The sequence below is a fragment of the Rosa chinensis genome, chromosome 2, assembly GCF_002994745.2.
Source record: "Rosa chinensis cultivar Old Blush chromosome 2, RchiOBHm-V2, whole genome shotgun sequence".
Taxonomy (NCBI): domain Eukaryota; kingdom Viridiplantae; phylum Streptophyta; class Magnoliopsida; order Rosales; family Rosaceae; genus Rosa; species Rosa chinensis.
In genome coordinates this window covers 54,858,483-54,873,187 of record NC_037089.1, presented here as the reverse complement: position 1 = coordinate 54,873,187, position 14,705 = coordinate 54,858,483, and the positions used below count along the sequence as shown (strand labels likewise).

Below are 14,705 nucleotides of genomic sequence, written 5' to 3'. Positions count from 1 at the left end.
GGCGGTTTTCTAAAAGGATATCGGGAAACAGAGTAACCAAGAGTCATTGGCTAGTCGTCTCTCCTTGATGGTTTTTTTCCTAAATAAAATGCACACTATTAACTAATTACCTGCATCGATAATGTTTTGTGGTTGAAAGTTTAGGGTTTAGCGTTTAGGAATGTTACTAAACCCTAGAGGAACTATCCTTGCCTCCTTTCTAAATTTCAGAGTAGAAATCTACAAGTACGGGGCAAAAGCAAGTCAAATTAATTCCATAGAACATGGTTGCAGTATTGAAGATCATGAGTTTGATGAGATAGATAGCTTCCTTAATACCTATTACTTCGATGTGTTTTGAAGAGAGATTATTTGTCCTATATTACACAAACACAAGAACCAAAGGCATGCTAATTTGTTTATATTAACAGAAGACACATACCTGATGTGGGGAGGAGTCGAACGTCATTAGTGCAAGTCTTAATTTTCAGCAAGTCTCTAAGTCTGAGTATAAAAAGAGATGGAGCACCACATTTAACGTAACCCTCAAATCAAATCCTTCTTCTTTGGTGACTCTCACTGAAGTCTTATCCTTCTGCTTATGAAACTAAATAGCTTTGATACGCTTCAATCGATGGTGGTTGAAGGAAAATGCAGCTGGAAACCTTGTCGCTAGGTGTCGGGTTCTGGTCGAGTTAGGTTGTCAGTTCTAGGGGAGAGTGTTCTGTTAGGGTTTCCAAATTAAAAATGAAAAGTTACCCCTGGTAACTAACTACTAGGGTTCTCGAAATAGTAACCCAAGCTTTTCATGTCATAATTTTTTCACACGAACTCTAATGTTAGCATACTTCATGTCCACGCACTTGGTTTAACATGCTTCACATTTTTTGTGAAGAAATTTTCTACAAAAAGTGAATCGAACAAAAAAGTCAACTTCAGGGCCCCTTAAGTGTTTGAAATGAAAGTAAAAGGTAAAGATTTTAAATAGTTTACTATCAAAATGATCAATAAACATATAAGTTTGGATATTGGAATATAACATATGTAGTTAATTCCGGTCATATGGGCTTATGTTGGGGAGGTCGATCATTGTGGTGTTGTTTGGTTTGAGGTTAGTGCTTGCACTTGGTAGCAGCAGCATTGTACTCTATTTTTGGTGAATTTTGTTTTACATGTGAGATATTATTGTAAGTAGTAAATGTTGTTGGCCAATTGTTATATGGTACTAACGATGACGGTCGGTGCATACTTTCATTCATGTTGGCATCCCAGGAATATTTGGTGAAATTCGGCTTGTATGGTCAATTGTGCTTATGTCAGTTTTCAGGCTTGCGTACCTCAGGCTAGGGTTAGCTTATCGGGGTTGTGTCAACTTAGGTTTGCAAACAAGTTGTTTGAATCTTAGAACTGTATACATAATTTGTTTTGGGCTGTTCTTCAAATTATACAGCTAAGCCCAAAGGTCTACTCTGCATATTACTTGTATCCTTTACCAAGTTTTGACTTCTGTAGGTACATCCCCGACTATGAAATGTTGTACTTTTTGAATGTGGATTTCCCAATCCTAAATATGAATTTTCGGATGCTAATTTTATTAAGGGCTCTCAAAGCACATACTTATTAGTTTTATTGTGGCATAATGATCAAAATACCTCCCAAACTTGTAATTGCGAAAATTTACATCCTGAATTTGGTAAAAATTATCAATTTACACCCTCTCTATTAATTGTAACTTTTTCTATCCAAATGTGAGGCATGTGCCCATTTTCGGATATTAATTTTGTTAAAGGGTCTCAAGGAGCCACGTTATTTATTTATTTTATTATTTTGGAGATAGGGGTAGTATAGCTACCCTTAAGCTTTGATCATTAATGAAACCGTAGAACATATGGGGGGACATTTGCCTAAACCCCAAAATACAACAAGCATCAAGAAAACATCTTGAAATAATAACTTGAGTCTCAACTAAACATATGTATTCTAAGAAGCACCAATTAGCGAATACTGCTATGTTGGCTACTCCATCCGCTTTACAATTGTGGTAACACATTGGAAATGTATTGCTTAGCGAAGCCATAATTTACTATTACTATCAACTTTCCAACTATATATGTTGCCACTGAAAACTCAATCCAGTAGCACTTAGTTTTATCCTTCCACTAGGAGGATCAAGCCATTTGTTGAAGTAAGGAACTCGCCGCCTAGCCAGAACAGACAAGGCACATGCACAAGGTGCAACAACTGGCACAAAGCTTAAGTAGTCCCACCAGATAATGACAGCGACTTATTAACGACATAAAGCCACAAACTATTCAAAAGTAAAAACTAGCATAAACATGAAAATATAAGAAAAACATAAAAGACCCAATGATCGATCGGGTCCAGGCCCAAGTCCTTTCCAAGTGAAGAAATTGTCAACAGCCCACTAGCCCGAAGCAAGTTAATCATCCACACACCATCACACCACCCATGTCGGACCACCATCACCGCTGTTGGAGCACACCTCCAAACCTCATTGTTAAGGAAACCAAAACCTAGATATATGGTCACCACAAACCCACTAAACTGGTCAAACGACGTTGTACCAACACTGCATGTCCAATGTTCATGTCCCTAGGATGTGTTGCCGAACGGAGCAAGGAGACAAAAGAAAAACTCAAGCGCGGCTAGGGTTTTTCTCATAGAGAGCAAGTGGTTTTTTTTTTTTCTCTTTGATTATAAGCATAGTAGTAAAAAAAAAAAGGACACGTATAATTCGGTAAAAAAACGTACGAAATGTGACAATAATAAGCATATTTCTCTTTGATTATAAGCATATTTCTTTTTGTAAGAAATATACTCTCAACTCTTGCTTTTACTTTATATCACATATGAAATGTGACAAAACATGAAGAAAAGGATATGACACTGAAGTATAATGTAATCAGGCACTTGAATTAGAATACGCCATATTGAGGTTTTTTTTAATTTTTTTTTTTATACTCATCTTAACTAACGATTGCTTTATTTGTTTTTAACTTCAAGTATTTTTTTTTCTCTGTATAAAATGCATATAAAACGTGTTTATAAAGATTGAACTCAATAATACACGAAAAAAACCGAATCTACAATTTCAATACGTCGTATTTTAAAGTTTTTTTTTTTTAATAATTATATTAGTATTAAAATTTTATACGCGTTTTAACTAACTATGATAATAAATTAAGCACGGTTAGTATGACTGCTCCATACTTTATATTTTTCCATCATTTCCTCTAGATCTTGTCAGTTGTCACGGTTTAAAATTAAAATGGTTGGTTTCCGATTTCAAAAACAACCCGTTCAAAATAAAGGTCAAAAAAAGGAAGGAAAATTTGAATCATGAAACGGGTCCATATTTTCTTTTTCGGGTAAAAATTGTTTTGCCTTAAAACATCAGTTACGGCAGGCCCTACACACTCCCAACTCCCAACTCCCAACAGCCAAGTCGCTACCAAGTCGCGATAACCAACCCATATATCTCCTTCATTCAACCCGCCCCGCCGTTACCCCTCCCCCTGAAAACCCTTCAACGGCGACGTATCAGCTCCCTCAAGAAACCCTAACCCTAACTCTGCGCGCAACTCCAGAAATCACAGAGAGAGAGAGAGAGAGAATGGTGGGTCCGACGCTGGTGGGTCTGCAAGACCACCTGAAGCTGGCGAGAGAGTACGCGATGGAAGGGCTCTACGACACCTCCATGATCTTCTTCGACGGCGGCATTGCTCAGATCAACAAGTACGTTTCTAATTCTCTCTCTCTCTCTCTCTCTTTGTTTTTTTTTTTTTTTTTTTCCAAATTGGCTGGTTCTTCTTTTGAAATTGGAAGCTTTCTCATGTATGATATGCAGTCTTTTCTCGTGTAAATTGGTTATGGAGACCAATTTTCCAGGAAAAAGGTTCGTTCTTTTTTGGTGGGTTAGGGCTATTCTGAGATAATTGAAAGCCATTGGAGTTGGAAAGTGGAAATCTCGGGCATTCTTAGCCTTTTAGACTGTCAATACTTTCTCTTCAATTAGTTGAATTGACTTAAGGAGCCATAATACTGCTAATTCACGTTGTTGTGGATATCCATTTTGAAAACATTAACTGCCTTTGCATTTTGGCTACTTACATAAACTTGGTGGCGGAAACACCCGAGGTTGTAAACTGCATCTAGAACAACCAACCTTTTTAAGACGTTGACATAAATCTGTAAATGATAAGAGGCCGTTGACTTTAGATTTCATTTCTGTCTTCTGCTTCATATTGAAAAGAAATTTGTCGATGCAAAATTGAGGGTTAGAGCGTAAGAGAGATATATGTAGGTAAGAAGAATAGTGTGGACATGAAGGGAATGCTCTTCTATAATTGGAGAACTGCTCCGGTTGGTGACTTTTCTCATGCTGTGGTGAGGCGTAGTTTGGCGCTATTGGCAGGGTGCTAAAATCCAACCACATTGTGTGAGATTGTGAGCACAATTACTCACCATGTTATGTGTGGCCTATTTACACAGAACCTCCTTTTTTTATGTGTGTTCTCCATCATTTCATGATTGATACCTATCGCAGTTTGCCTCCATAAAAAGGGCAGATACCTATGTGCAGGCATTGATATTGACAGAAGATCATAAAAACTTATGTTTAATGACTGTTTCCTTGTTCAACTTGAAAATGGTGGATTTTACTCTCATTTATTTTTCGGCAAACTTTGCTAAACAAATTAGTCGTTCAATCATTTTAGACCTGTTAAATTCAAACTAAAATTCAGGTAAGACATCTTGTAAAAAGTCTATTGATTTTCTTATAGAGTAGGATGATATGAATCTATAGCATCACTTTTGTTCTTCATGTTCCTGTCCAAGTTTATTTGGTAAGATGTGAACTTCTAATTGGTTCCAGGCACTTAAACACGCTTGATGACCCGTTGATCCGCTCAAAATGGATGAATGTAAAGAAGGCACTTTCCGAGGAAGCAGAGGTTGTGAAACAACTAGATGCCGAGAGAAGGGCATTTAAGGAAAGCCCCATGGGCCGGCGCCCTTCCTCGCCTCCAATTCATGCTAAGTCGTCCTTCGTTTTTCAACCCTTAGATGAATACCCAACTTCTTCAGGATATCCAACTTCTTCAGGTTCACCTATGGATGATCCTGATGTGTGGAGGCCACCAAGTAGGGACACTTCAAATAGAAGAAATGCAAAGGCTGGTCAGGTTGGTATGAGGAAGTCGCCACAAGATGGAAATTGGGCTCGGAGTTCTGCAACAAAAGCAGGCACACCTGGCCGTGGTGCAAAGGCTGGTGGATCAAGTAGGGCTAACTCAGCGGTCCGGTCTTCTACTCCCGGCAAGAAAGACACCCGATCTGGAAAATCTAGCAAGGCAGATTCAGCGGTACGGTCTACCTAACTATTATTTCTTTGTACTACTGTAGCTTCTTAATGTGCTTGATAGAGGATTCCTATTAAAGGGTAAGGTGCAGTCTTCACCTATCACTGATCAGTTATGGTGTGGTAAAAGTTCTTGCTATAATATGATTTGATTCATATGTCCTTTTTGTAAGTACAGTGCGGTAGAGAATTATGAGGTTGTGTATCATAGTACTGATTATATGATCTATGATTTATTAGCACCAAAGTTTGAATATGTGGTTTCAATTTTTCTATAACCCTGCTTACTGACTTCTTTCTGAAACTTATAGAATGGTGATGCTGAGGATGGAAAGCCAAAGAGGCAGTATGAGGGACCTGATCCTGATTTGGCTGAAATGCTTGAAAGGGATGTACTGGAAACCAGTCCTGGAGTGAGATGGGATGATGTTGCTGGCCTGACTGAAGCAAAAAGACTTCTGGAGGAAGCCGTTGTTCTTCCTTTGTGGATGCCAGAATATTTTCAGGTATTGTTGGATGGATGAAACAGAAATTTATGTTGCTGTCTTGCATAATGTTCTAGTCTCTTTAATATGCATGACATTTATTAATCATTGGGTTTACCTTATGGAGTTGCGGGGGTATTGCCATGTGATTTTTCTTCTAGTATCACTCAAATTAAGCTAATAAGCTGCGTATCTATGCTCTGAAATTTGTAACGTATATGCAAGCTTGTTTTGGAATGGGAGATGTATATGTGGAAGAATGCCCTTTTTGCCTAGTTATAGAGGCCCATAGGCAGAAGATGTACCTTTTGGGGTAATTACAGTTAGCAAGTCTGTTAAGAAGGAGGCATAAGTCATCGGTTCCAATCTCTATAGAGTATAGGGTTGTGAGTTTTTGTATGTGGTATGGCCATGTCTTATGTTGGTCATATAGAAAACAACATATAGAAAAAGGGCTGGAACCAGTCCATGAGTTGACATTGGTAGAATCACAGGACAATTCCAACCAAGACTTTGATCAGGGAACGGAAAAAATCCCACTACCTCTGACAGGCCAGGGGCACCGTGGAAATGATATAACAATGACATGTTGTATATAAATGTGACCCAAATTGTTTCACACCTGTTTTTTTTTTTTGCATTTATGCCAATTTCACCCTACAGGTTGACATGTCTTTATTGTGAGGTCCCATTTGTCATATCAAACTTATAACTTCTTTGATTGCAGGGGATCAGGAGACCATGGAAGGGTGTTCTTATGTTTGGTCCTCCTGGAACTGGAAAGACATTACTTGCTAAAGCTGTTGCTACTGAGTGTGGCACAACTTTTTTCAATGTCTCCTCTGCTACATTAGCTTCAAAGTGGCGTGGAGAAAGTGAACGAATGGTTCGGTGCTTATTTGATCTTGCAAGAGCTTATGCGCCGAGTACAATCTTCATAGATGAAATTGATTCTCTCTGCAATTCCCGGGGGTAAGATCTTTATCCAGTTTTACATAAAGGCATTATTAACCATTTAGTTGATGCATGCACATTGCTATTGCTTTTATGTATATTTTTGTTCTTTAATTTGTCCCATAACTTTGTTAACATGTCAAATGGTGACATATGTCCTTGTCTTTTCTTACCTTGTCTCACATTGAAAATCTCTATTTCTTTAGGGCATCAGGAGAGCATGAGTCCTCCAGAAGGGTGAAATCTGAACTTCTGGTCCAGGTTGATGGTGTAAATGCCACTTCCACAAATGAAGATGGTACTCGTAAAATAGTGATGGTTCTGGCAGCTACTAACTTTCCATGGGACATTGATGAGGCACTCAGGTTAGTCCTATATTCTTGTATATTCATTTCTGTCTCGTATCCACTCTTTAAACTGTGAGTTGGAGGGAATTTATGTGGTAGGCTCTGTGTATGCTAGATCTGCAGTTCAATTATGCTTGCTTGCTCTTGATGTAACAACCTGGTTGTAACTGTTAACTTATTCAGGAGGAGACTGGAGAAGCGTATTTATATCCCTCTTCCAAATTTTGAGAGCCGTAAAGAGCTTATTCGGATAAATTTGAAAACAGTTGAGGTATGACCAGCGTTTATATTAATGCCATTACAGTTGTTTTTTGGATCATCACTCTCAATTTTACGTTATATTGTGTAGTACAATATTATGACCATAGAATCAGTTAATTAGTATGCCTTTACTATAACTCATTCTAATCTCTAGGTTAAGTTTGGATATAGATGTCTCTATCATGGTTTATAAACTTGGAATGTGGTATAAGTGGCATATTCTGCAGTATATAGCATTGGTAAACCAATTAGAAAATGCAAATAGAATAAAAATGTGGCATGTTCAGGGATGAAACTCAGCTTATTTGCTTTGGTTGTCGTTTATCATAATGATTTACATTTGTTACATGGCACCCATTTAGCGTCCACATCAGCAAACAATTGGACCCACCAGGTCATCAATGTTTACATGCCAGGTCATCACATAGTGGTTGTACTAAGGGATTTGTTAATCGTGGTTTGAGTCCATTGTAATTGCAAGTAAAACCTAGTGAAGTATGAAATTGCAAGATATCATAGTTGAGGTACTAAATTGAAAAAAAAAAATGTGTAAAATTGAGGTACTAAATATCTTACACTAGATCTGTTTGGGGTTTCCTTCTAATCCGATTTATTGCCATCAGGTTGCTCAAGATGTAAACATTGATGATGTGGCTCGCCGAACAGATGGATATAGTGGTGACGATCTCACAAATGTTTGCCGTGATGCCTCGTTGAATGGGATGAGGAGGAAAATAGCTGGAAAGACACGTGATGAGATCAAGAGCATGTCGAAGGATGAGATTTCAAAGGATCCTGTTGCCATGTGTGATTTTGAAGAAGCCTTGGTGAAGGTCCAACGGAGTGTTTCTCAATCTGATATTGAACGGCATGAAAAATGGTTTTCAGAGTTTGGGTCAGCATAGAGACCTCAAGTGTCAGAGTCGTATCTTAACTGAGAAAGTGTTGCTCTGGGTGTTACCAGTTTTGAGTGATTGTGTCTGTTGTTACCCTTGATCGATTTATTTGTGTTGTTTGGAGAGAAGGTAGTTGTAGTATTCCAAGGGTTGGAAAGGGAATTGTGTCATAGTGCTGTGCTATTTTGTATCTGTAACTGTAATGTATAGAATCTGCTATTTGCAGATCTTATTTTATCCAGACAACTGAGGTACTTCGATTTTATTCAATTGATTCAGAATTAGACATTTGAGTGAAAAAAAATGGTGCAACACCCCTGTGAATGAATATGTAACTTAACATCATCGTCTCGCTTGCAACGTACAATTCTCGCAGATGGCTTGCATCTGAGCTACTTAGAAATCTGTATCGAGCATGCTAGTTTTCACTTTCAAAGGCCTTCTGAACATGTTATGAACTAATTTCAATATTGAATCAAACCATTTGTAAGAAAATATACTCCTCCAAACCTATCTTAAGAGTTTGACCACTTAAAACAACAATTCCAGGTCGCATATTATCGGCTGAAGTATGCTTAAAACAACAAATCTAAACATTCTGTTTTCACGGCTCATGAAATCTATCATTTGTCTGATGCTTGGTGGTTGAAATTGACATGACCAATTTAATATCCAATGCCTTCGTTTGCTGCATAACATTTACCGCTCCATTAAACCAAATTATAATATAAATGTAGTAGATATCCCATTTCCCAGAACACTACTACTATTGGTACCTCAGCCCACATTTCAGACACACGGCAAGTTTACAATGGTGAATTAATCCCCAGTTGTCTGCAACCCTTTGTCTTGCCTATGGTTTTTATTCTATCTGCCACCCGAAAACAAAACAGAGAGGTTTTCTTGGCTGGATGGTGTTTGTGATGCAATTTAGAACAAAAGAATGGGGTTTAAAAAAAAAAAAATAACACGTCTTCAGGGAACATTGTAACCCGAGGTGGCTTTCGTTAATAAAACGAGAGTTGAAATCAAAACAAGAAGGTATCATAAATGTAAACTAGTAATAAGCACACCCTTATAAATGTATCTTCTTTCACACCAACCGAGTCTCATACCAAAGATCATGGAAAGTCTCACTCCTACTCATCTTCTTCTTCTTCTCTTTACTCTCTTCACCTTCATTGCCACAATCAGTTGTACAGAGTCGATATCAAATCCAATACAAGACGATATACACGGTAACACATATAGCAACCTATTTGTCCTTAAAAAAACTCTGGGTGGCAGCAGGGCCGGTTCACTAGTTTCTGGCTTGGTGTATTTCCAGCCTGATCCTGGTTCTAGGGTTTAGTTCGTTGGATTAGGGTTTTGATCATAGTGTTGGGAGTGCTATGGCTGACACACACACACACACACAATGTATGTATGTTTGTATATATGAATCCCTCATATGTATATTGCTGTGGTGGTAAATTTAATTTGTAATGATAATGAGTTGTTTGTGTGGCATGGCAGATATTGTTTGTTTAGCTCCAGGGGTAAACTGTGCGCAAGGAAAATGCAAGTATTCTAATGACTCAAGTCACTCAATATATGTGCCTGTTCTCGGACGTGTGGGTTTTGACTGCGACTGTAACCCTGGTTGGAAAAAGATTCAGATCGGCCCCTTTACCTATCCATCTTGTCTCATTCCAGACTGTGAGTTTTTCTCTTAACCTTGCTTCTGCAGGAAGTGATTAAAACTTAGAAGCACCCAAGTTTTTTCTCTCATTTTAGAAAAGCACTTGAAAATGATTCCTTAAAAAGCACTTCAAAATGAAAGTCGAAGGTACTTCTGTAACATTATACAAACTGTGACAACTTATAACTATTTTACAAAGTTCTGGTAAAAATAGGGTTGTCGATCAATAATGCCTTTTAACACATCTGAAAGCACTTGCACATTACAGTCCTGGTGCCCGGCCGTTTCTTTTATAATTTGTGAAAACCTAAACAAAGCAATAGAGTGGTGTAGTGAACAATTTTTTATGGCCATTTTTTATATCCTTAAAGAAGAGAAACATATCACATTTGACAGTAACTAGATTTGGCATCTGTGCCAAAACTTCCGTTTATTTTGGAAGAAAAAGCATGTCGATCGAGAGAAACTTATTGTAGCTGTGTTGTTCGAATGTGAATTTGAACTGCACACTAGGTCCTAATTCTGCTTTCTAATTACCACATAAATTTACTCATCATGTCATCATTTTGATGCGAGTATTTTCTTCCTCATGTGCAATTTTGTTGGCATTAATATATAAATTCTTTGCTTTGTGCAATAAAATTAGAAAAATGGCGCTAATTACTAGAAGATGGTGATTTGGGAAAATATAAACTAAAGAGATTGGCATTTTAATGTTGGTCATCGTCTCAATCAAGGATTATGTGAATAATCAAACACAACAAACAAACAAATGGTTTCTCTAAATTTGGTGGAAGTTACAACTTTAATATCTTCCTCTTTCATAGTATCGGACGGCAGTCGGTTTACAAGATCAATAAATTATTTACCATGCAGTTTGGCCTTAAGTGTTTTTATTTTTTTATTTTTTATTTTATCAAACATAAACTTCATTAATAGACAAAGATTTCAATGAGAATGGTTTCAAGAGTTTTCCAGCATCCTTAACAAAGTCAGAAAGTGTTAAGTTGATATGTAAATTTCTCTTTTATCTGTGAGAAATAGTAAATGATAGTAATTCTCGTTTTTGATGATGAATGCAGGCACTGTTAATGTTGGATGTGATTTATCTCCCCCACAACCTCCTCCTTTCCCTCCGCCACCGGTAATACCACGTACGTAGCAGCAATTCGATCTCAATTAACTTGTACAAATTACCATAAATACATTTCTCTTGTGCTCCATTGAAGAACTTTGATAACTTAATTTTGATACGTATATGTATTTTTGAGATACATGCGAACAGTTTAATAGAAAAAAAAAAAACATAATTTACCTCTATCTGCGCGCAGAATGTGCACTTGTTTGGTGTGGAGACGGAACCTGCATAGCCAACGGGCCTAGTGGATACATATGCCAATGCAATGAAGGCACATTGAACATGTTGGATAATCCACAGTTAGCATGCTTGAAAACATGTATGTTAGTTAACCTCAATCACATAAATAGATCTTACATAGTTTACCTTTCTTCTTCTTCTTCTTTTCTTTTTTGAAAATTGCCTATCAGAAAAGGGTGAGAACTTTTTTTTTACTCTTGACATGTTATACTCATAGATATGCCCATTCTTTTCTGTGTTTTTCAATTAGGCTCTTTTGGAGGAGACTGCAAGAAGCTTGGCTTCCCATCCGATGGCAAATCAAATGCTCCAAGCTCTCAAACAATTGGTAAGTCGTTTCGGCGTAAAAAATATTAATATTCTTATCTCTAAAAGAATTTTTAGCCAGCTCCTTACACATATATTTCTCATTATATCATTCACAATTCAACCCGGCACCTGCATATTTCAACTCCTATAAGTTTTGATAGTGTGTAAGAAGAAAACACCCTTTTACACATATGCAGCCAAGCATTTTCTAGGTATAGTGTAGTGAACACTACAAAGAGACTAGTTGCTACTTTGAGATTGCTAAATTGGTCTGGTCAATCAGCATCCATGCCTGTTGTATGTATACATAAATAATTCTACAGTACATGCATGTGTGTCATACATTCACGTTACCTCAACAGTAACAAATATATAGATTTACAAATCACATGTATAAGAGTATCATGTCAATCCGTACGTATGTATGTATCACCAATTATAGTACTAAAGGGATATAGTTTTGTCATCTGCCTCAATTGCTTGTAGCAGTTTTGATCAATTATTTTGAAGTACAATTGAGAAAGTTTGATCTGATGTATTTATTTGAAAATATTAATGTGATGACAAGTTCCACAAGTGTACTGAATTTCTCAAGGAATCTCTATGCAGTAACTATGATGCTGTTGACATCAATCTTTCTGACATGGATTTGAAAAAGCTAGGAATATTGAAGCACATAATTATTAATCTTTCTCGGAAATACATATTACCCTGCCATGCTCACATGATGGCCGGCCGGCCATGATTTGATCATTCTGTCCTTTTTTGGATTTATTTTGTTTTCTTTCGTTTAAATATTATGGATGCAACTACAGTTACTCTTAGCCAATAGCTCATGAATAAGTATTTGAAGAAAACTTTTACCATGTATCATTATATCCAAGGCACAGATTGAACTCCCAACCACCTCTCGATCTACCATAAGGGTACCTTGCTGTATATTGTTTATCAGATGAGTGCCAGTAGTTTCCCGGCCTTCCTTTGACAGCTAGATTCTGAAGGAATAATAGTACTCTATTTATTCAATATAAGTTAGATGATCAAGTCAAACGATTTTCAATTTAATTGATTTTTCCCTAAATGATCTGTTCAATGAACGATTTAGAAAATAAACGGTGAAGACTGCAAAATAAATAAATAATAATACTGCACGATGAGAAAGAGAATGAACCAACTTCAAATGAAAAGGGTTCTATGCAGCACTCTTATAATTGACAAAAACTGTTCCAAGCAGTACAAACTTTTGAAACAAAAGATTCACCTTACAAGTACCTACAGTTCACTTGTACTATTCAATATATTCATTTCTTACCAAATACCAATTTATGAATCGGCCAAAGAACTTAGTAGAGGTTAGAGTACAAGAGCAGTGACCAGTTATATCACGTCCTATTGCTTTCCTTGACAAGAGGACAAGGCATGCTTGTGCCCAAGGAAGATCTCTATGCGTAGATATTAAAACTATTTCATATTGCATGTTCACTGTGTTTCTTTGTACTTTGTCATCTCTCTTTCGGTCGCGACTGTTTCTGTATAATATAATCCCTAGATTTAACCCTAAAAAAACAATCAAGAGTACTGTAGCTAGGTTTATTGATCATTCGAGGAGTAAATGAGTTCTCTCTAGTTCCAATATGCCATACCAGTACCTCATTTAAAATCATCGACAAGACTATGTATGATCAATGAAGAACATAAACTCTTTGACATCCTTTTCGTGCATTGTGGATACTGAAAGATTTCAGAAAGCGGAACATTTGAGAGGAAGAATCAAATAGATCTTCGAAGTAACTGACGAACTTAAACTGATGTTTTTCGCATCCTTCAAATACAAGAACTAGCGAAGGACTAATCCATTAACTAGCTGATCAAACAAACATCTTCTCCATAATCGATCATATCTCTATATACTATCTTTTTCAACATATATATGCCATCATTATATGCTAATAGTTCAAGTGGTGGGTTAACGTTCCAGAGTATAGAGGAATGTATTCCCCAGCTAGGTTTAAGAAGGAAAATTCTTAGGTGTAAGGTGAACGAGCATATTCACTCTCATTGTCAATTAACATACTTTTACATAATAAATTTATAATCCAACGATCCATATCTGAAATTAGCATTTAAAGATCATATCTATAAAAAATCAATCGAATCGAAAATCGTTTCTTTATCTAATTGAATCAAACAAATGAATGGTTCTAGCAACACTTACTACTGTTATGATGAACTATCAATGTATTTCATAGAAATGAATAACTAAAAGGTCTTCAATTTGATTGATTTTTTATAGAGCTAATCTTTGTATTACGTTATACAACATGAATTGTTAGATTAGAAAATTATAAAGTTATTACTCGTTAATCGTAAGAGATGGTGAATATCCTAATTCACCCAAGGGGTGAACTTAAGAATTGTCCGTTTAAGAATTAGACCGAGATTAATACTGGTGAACCTACAGTCCACAGACAAAAAAAAGCTATAACTTTAAGTACGTACACTGGTAAACCAAGAAGAAACTGTATCAGTAAGAAGTTTTTCTTTGGAAAATAATTTATGGCCTCAATTTTAGATGTCATGCCATGTTACCTACACGCATCATCTATTTGTCAAATCATGCCCTATAATTCTTGAGAAAAATATCATCTTATCATTCCAAAAGTTAATGACTCTAAATTATTTTGGCTTTCGTCTTAAAAAAAACAAAAATTGGCTTTCATTCATTTTTTCTTTTCATTACACTCATGCTTAGATTTAAACAACAATTTTTTTCTTCAATCAAGAATAGAAAAAATTTCATGTAATTCAGTCAATAGATTTGCAAGTACATTCGATCAATAGATTTGCATAACACATGTATATGAATTCAACCTTTGTTGAGTTCATGTATATGAATTTGATCAATATATGATTGTATATATTCTTCTGTTCATTGTTTCTCTTTATGTAGCTAGGGTTTGTATGTTAGATATGAATTTATTATCTTTCTTTTGTTTTTTTTCTTCTTATATTTAGATTGTAGATGTTAATTA

At 36.4% G+C, this 14,705-nt stretch overlaps 1 protein-coding gene across 1 annotated transcript; it reads left to right on the top strand.

Annotated features, from left to right (window-relative positions):
• The first annotated feature begins 3,414 nt into the window (after positions 1 to 3,414).
• LOC112189015 (katanin p60 ATPase-containing subunit A1) lies at positions 3,415 to 8,609 on the top strand. Its single transcript, XM_024328272.2, has 7 exons — positions 3,415 to 3,735; positions 4,877 to 5,366; positions 5,674 to 5,868; positions 6,575 to 6,819; positions 7,008 to 7,166; positions 7,332 to 7,419; positions 8,033 to 8,609. The coding sequence occupies exons 1-7, from the start codon at positions 3,614 to 3,616 to the stop codon at positions 8,312 to 8,314; spliced, it is 1,581 nt and encodes a 526-aa protein (XP_024184040.1). The 5' UTR covers positions 3,415 to 3,613; the 3' UTR covers positions 8,315 to 8,609.
• The last annotated feature ends 6,096 nt before the right edge of the window (positions 8,610 to 14,705 follow it).

Excerpts from the sequence above, each read along its gene's own strand:
- LOC112189015 (XM_024328272.2), top strand. The coding sequence starts at position 3,614 with ATGGTGGGTCCGACGCTGGTGGGTCTGCAAGACCACCTGAAGCTGGCG. Across the intron at positions 3,736-4,876 it reads GGCATTGCTCAGATCAACAA|GCACTTAAACACGCTTGATG; the intron begins GTACGTTTCTAA and ends AATTGGTTCCAG. Across the intron at positions 7,420-8,032 it reads TAAATTTGAAAACAGTTGAG|GTTGCTCAAGATGTAAACAT; the intron begins GTATGACCAGCG and ends TATTGCCATCAG.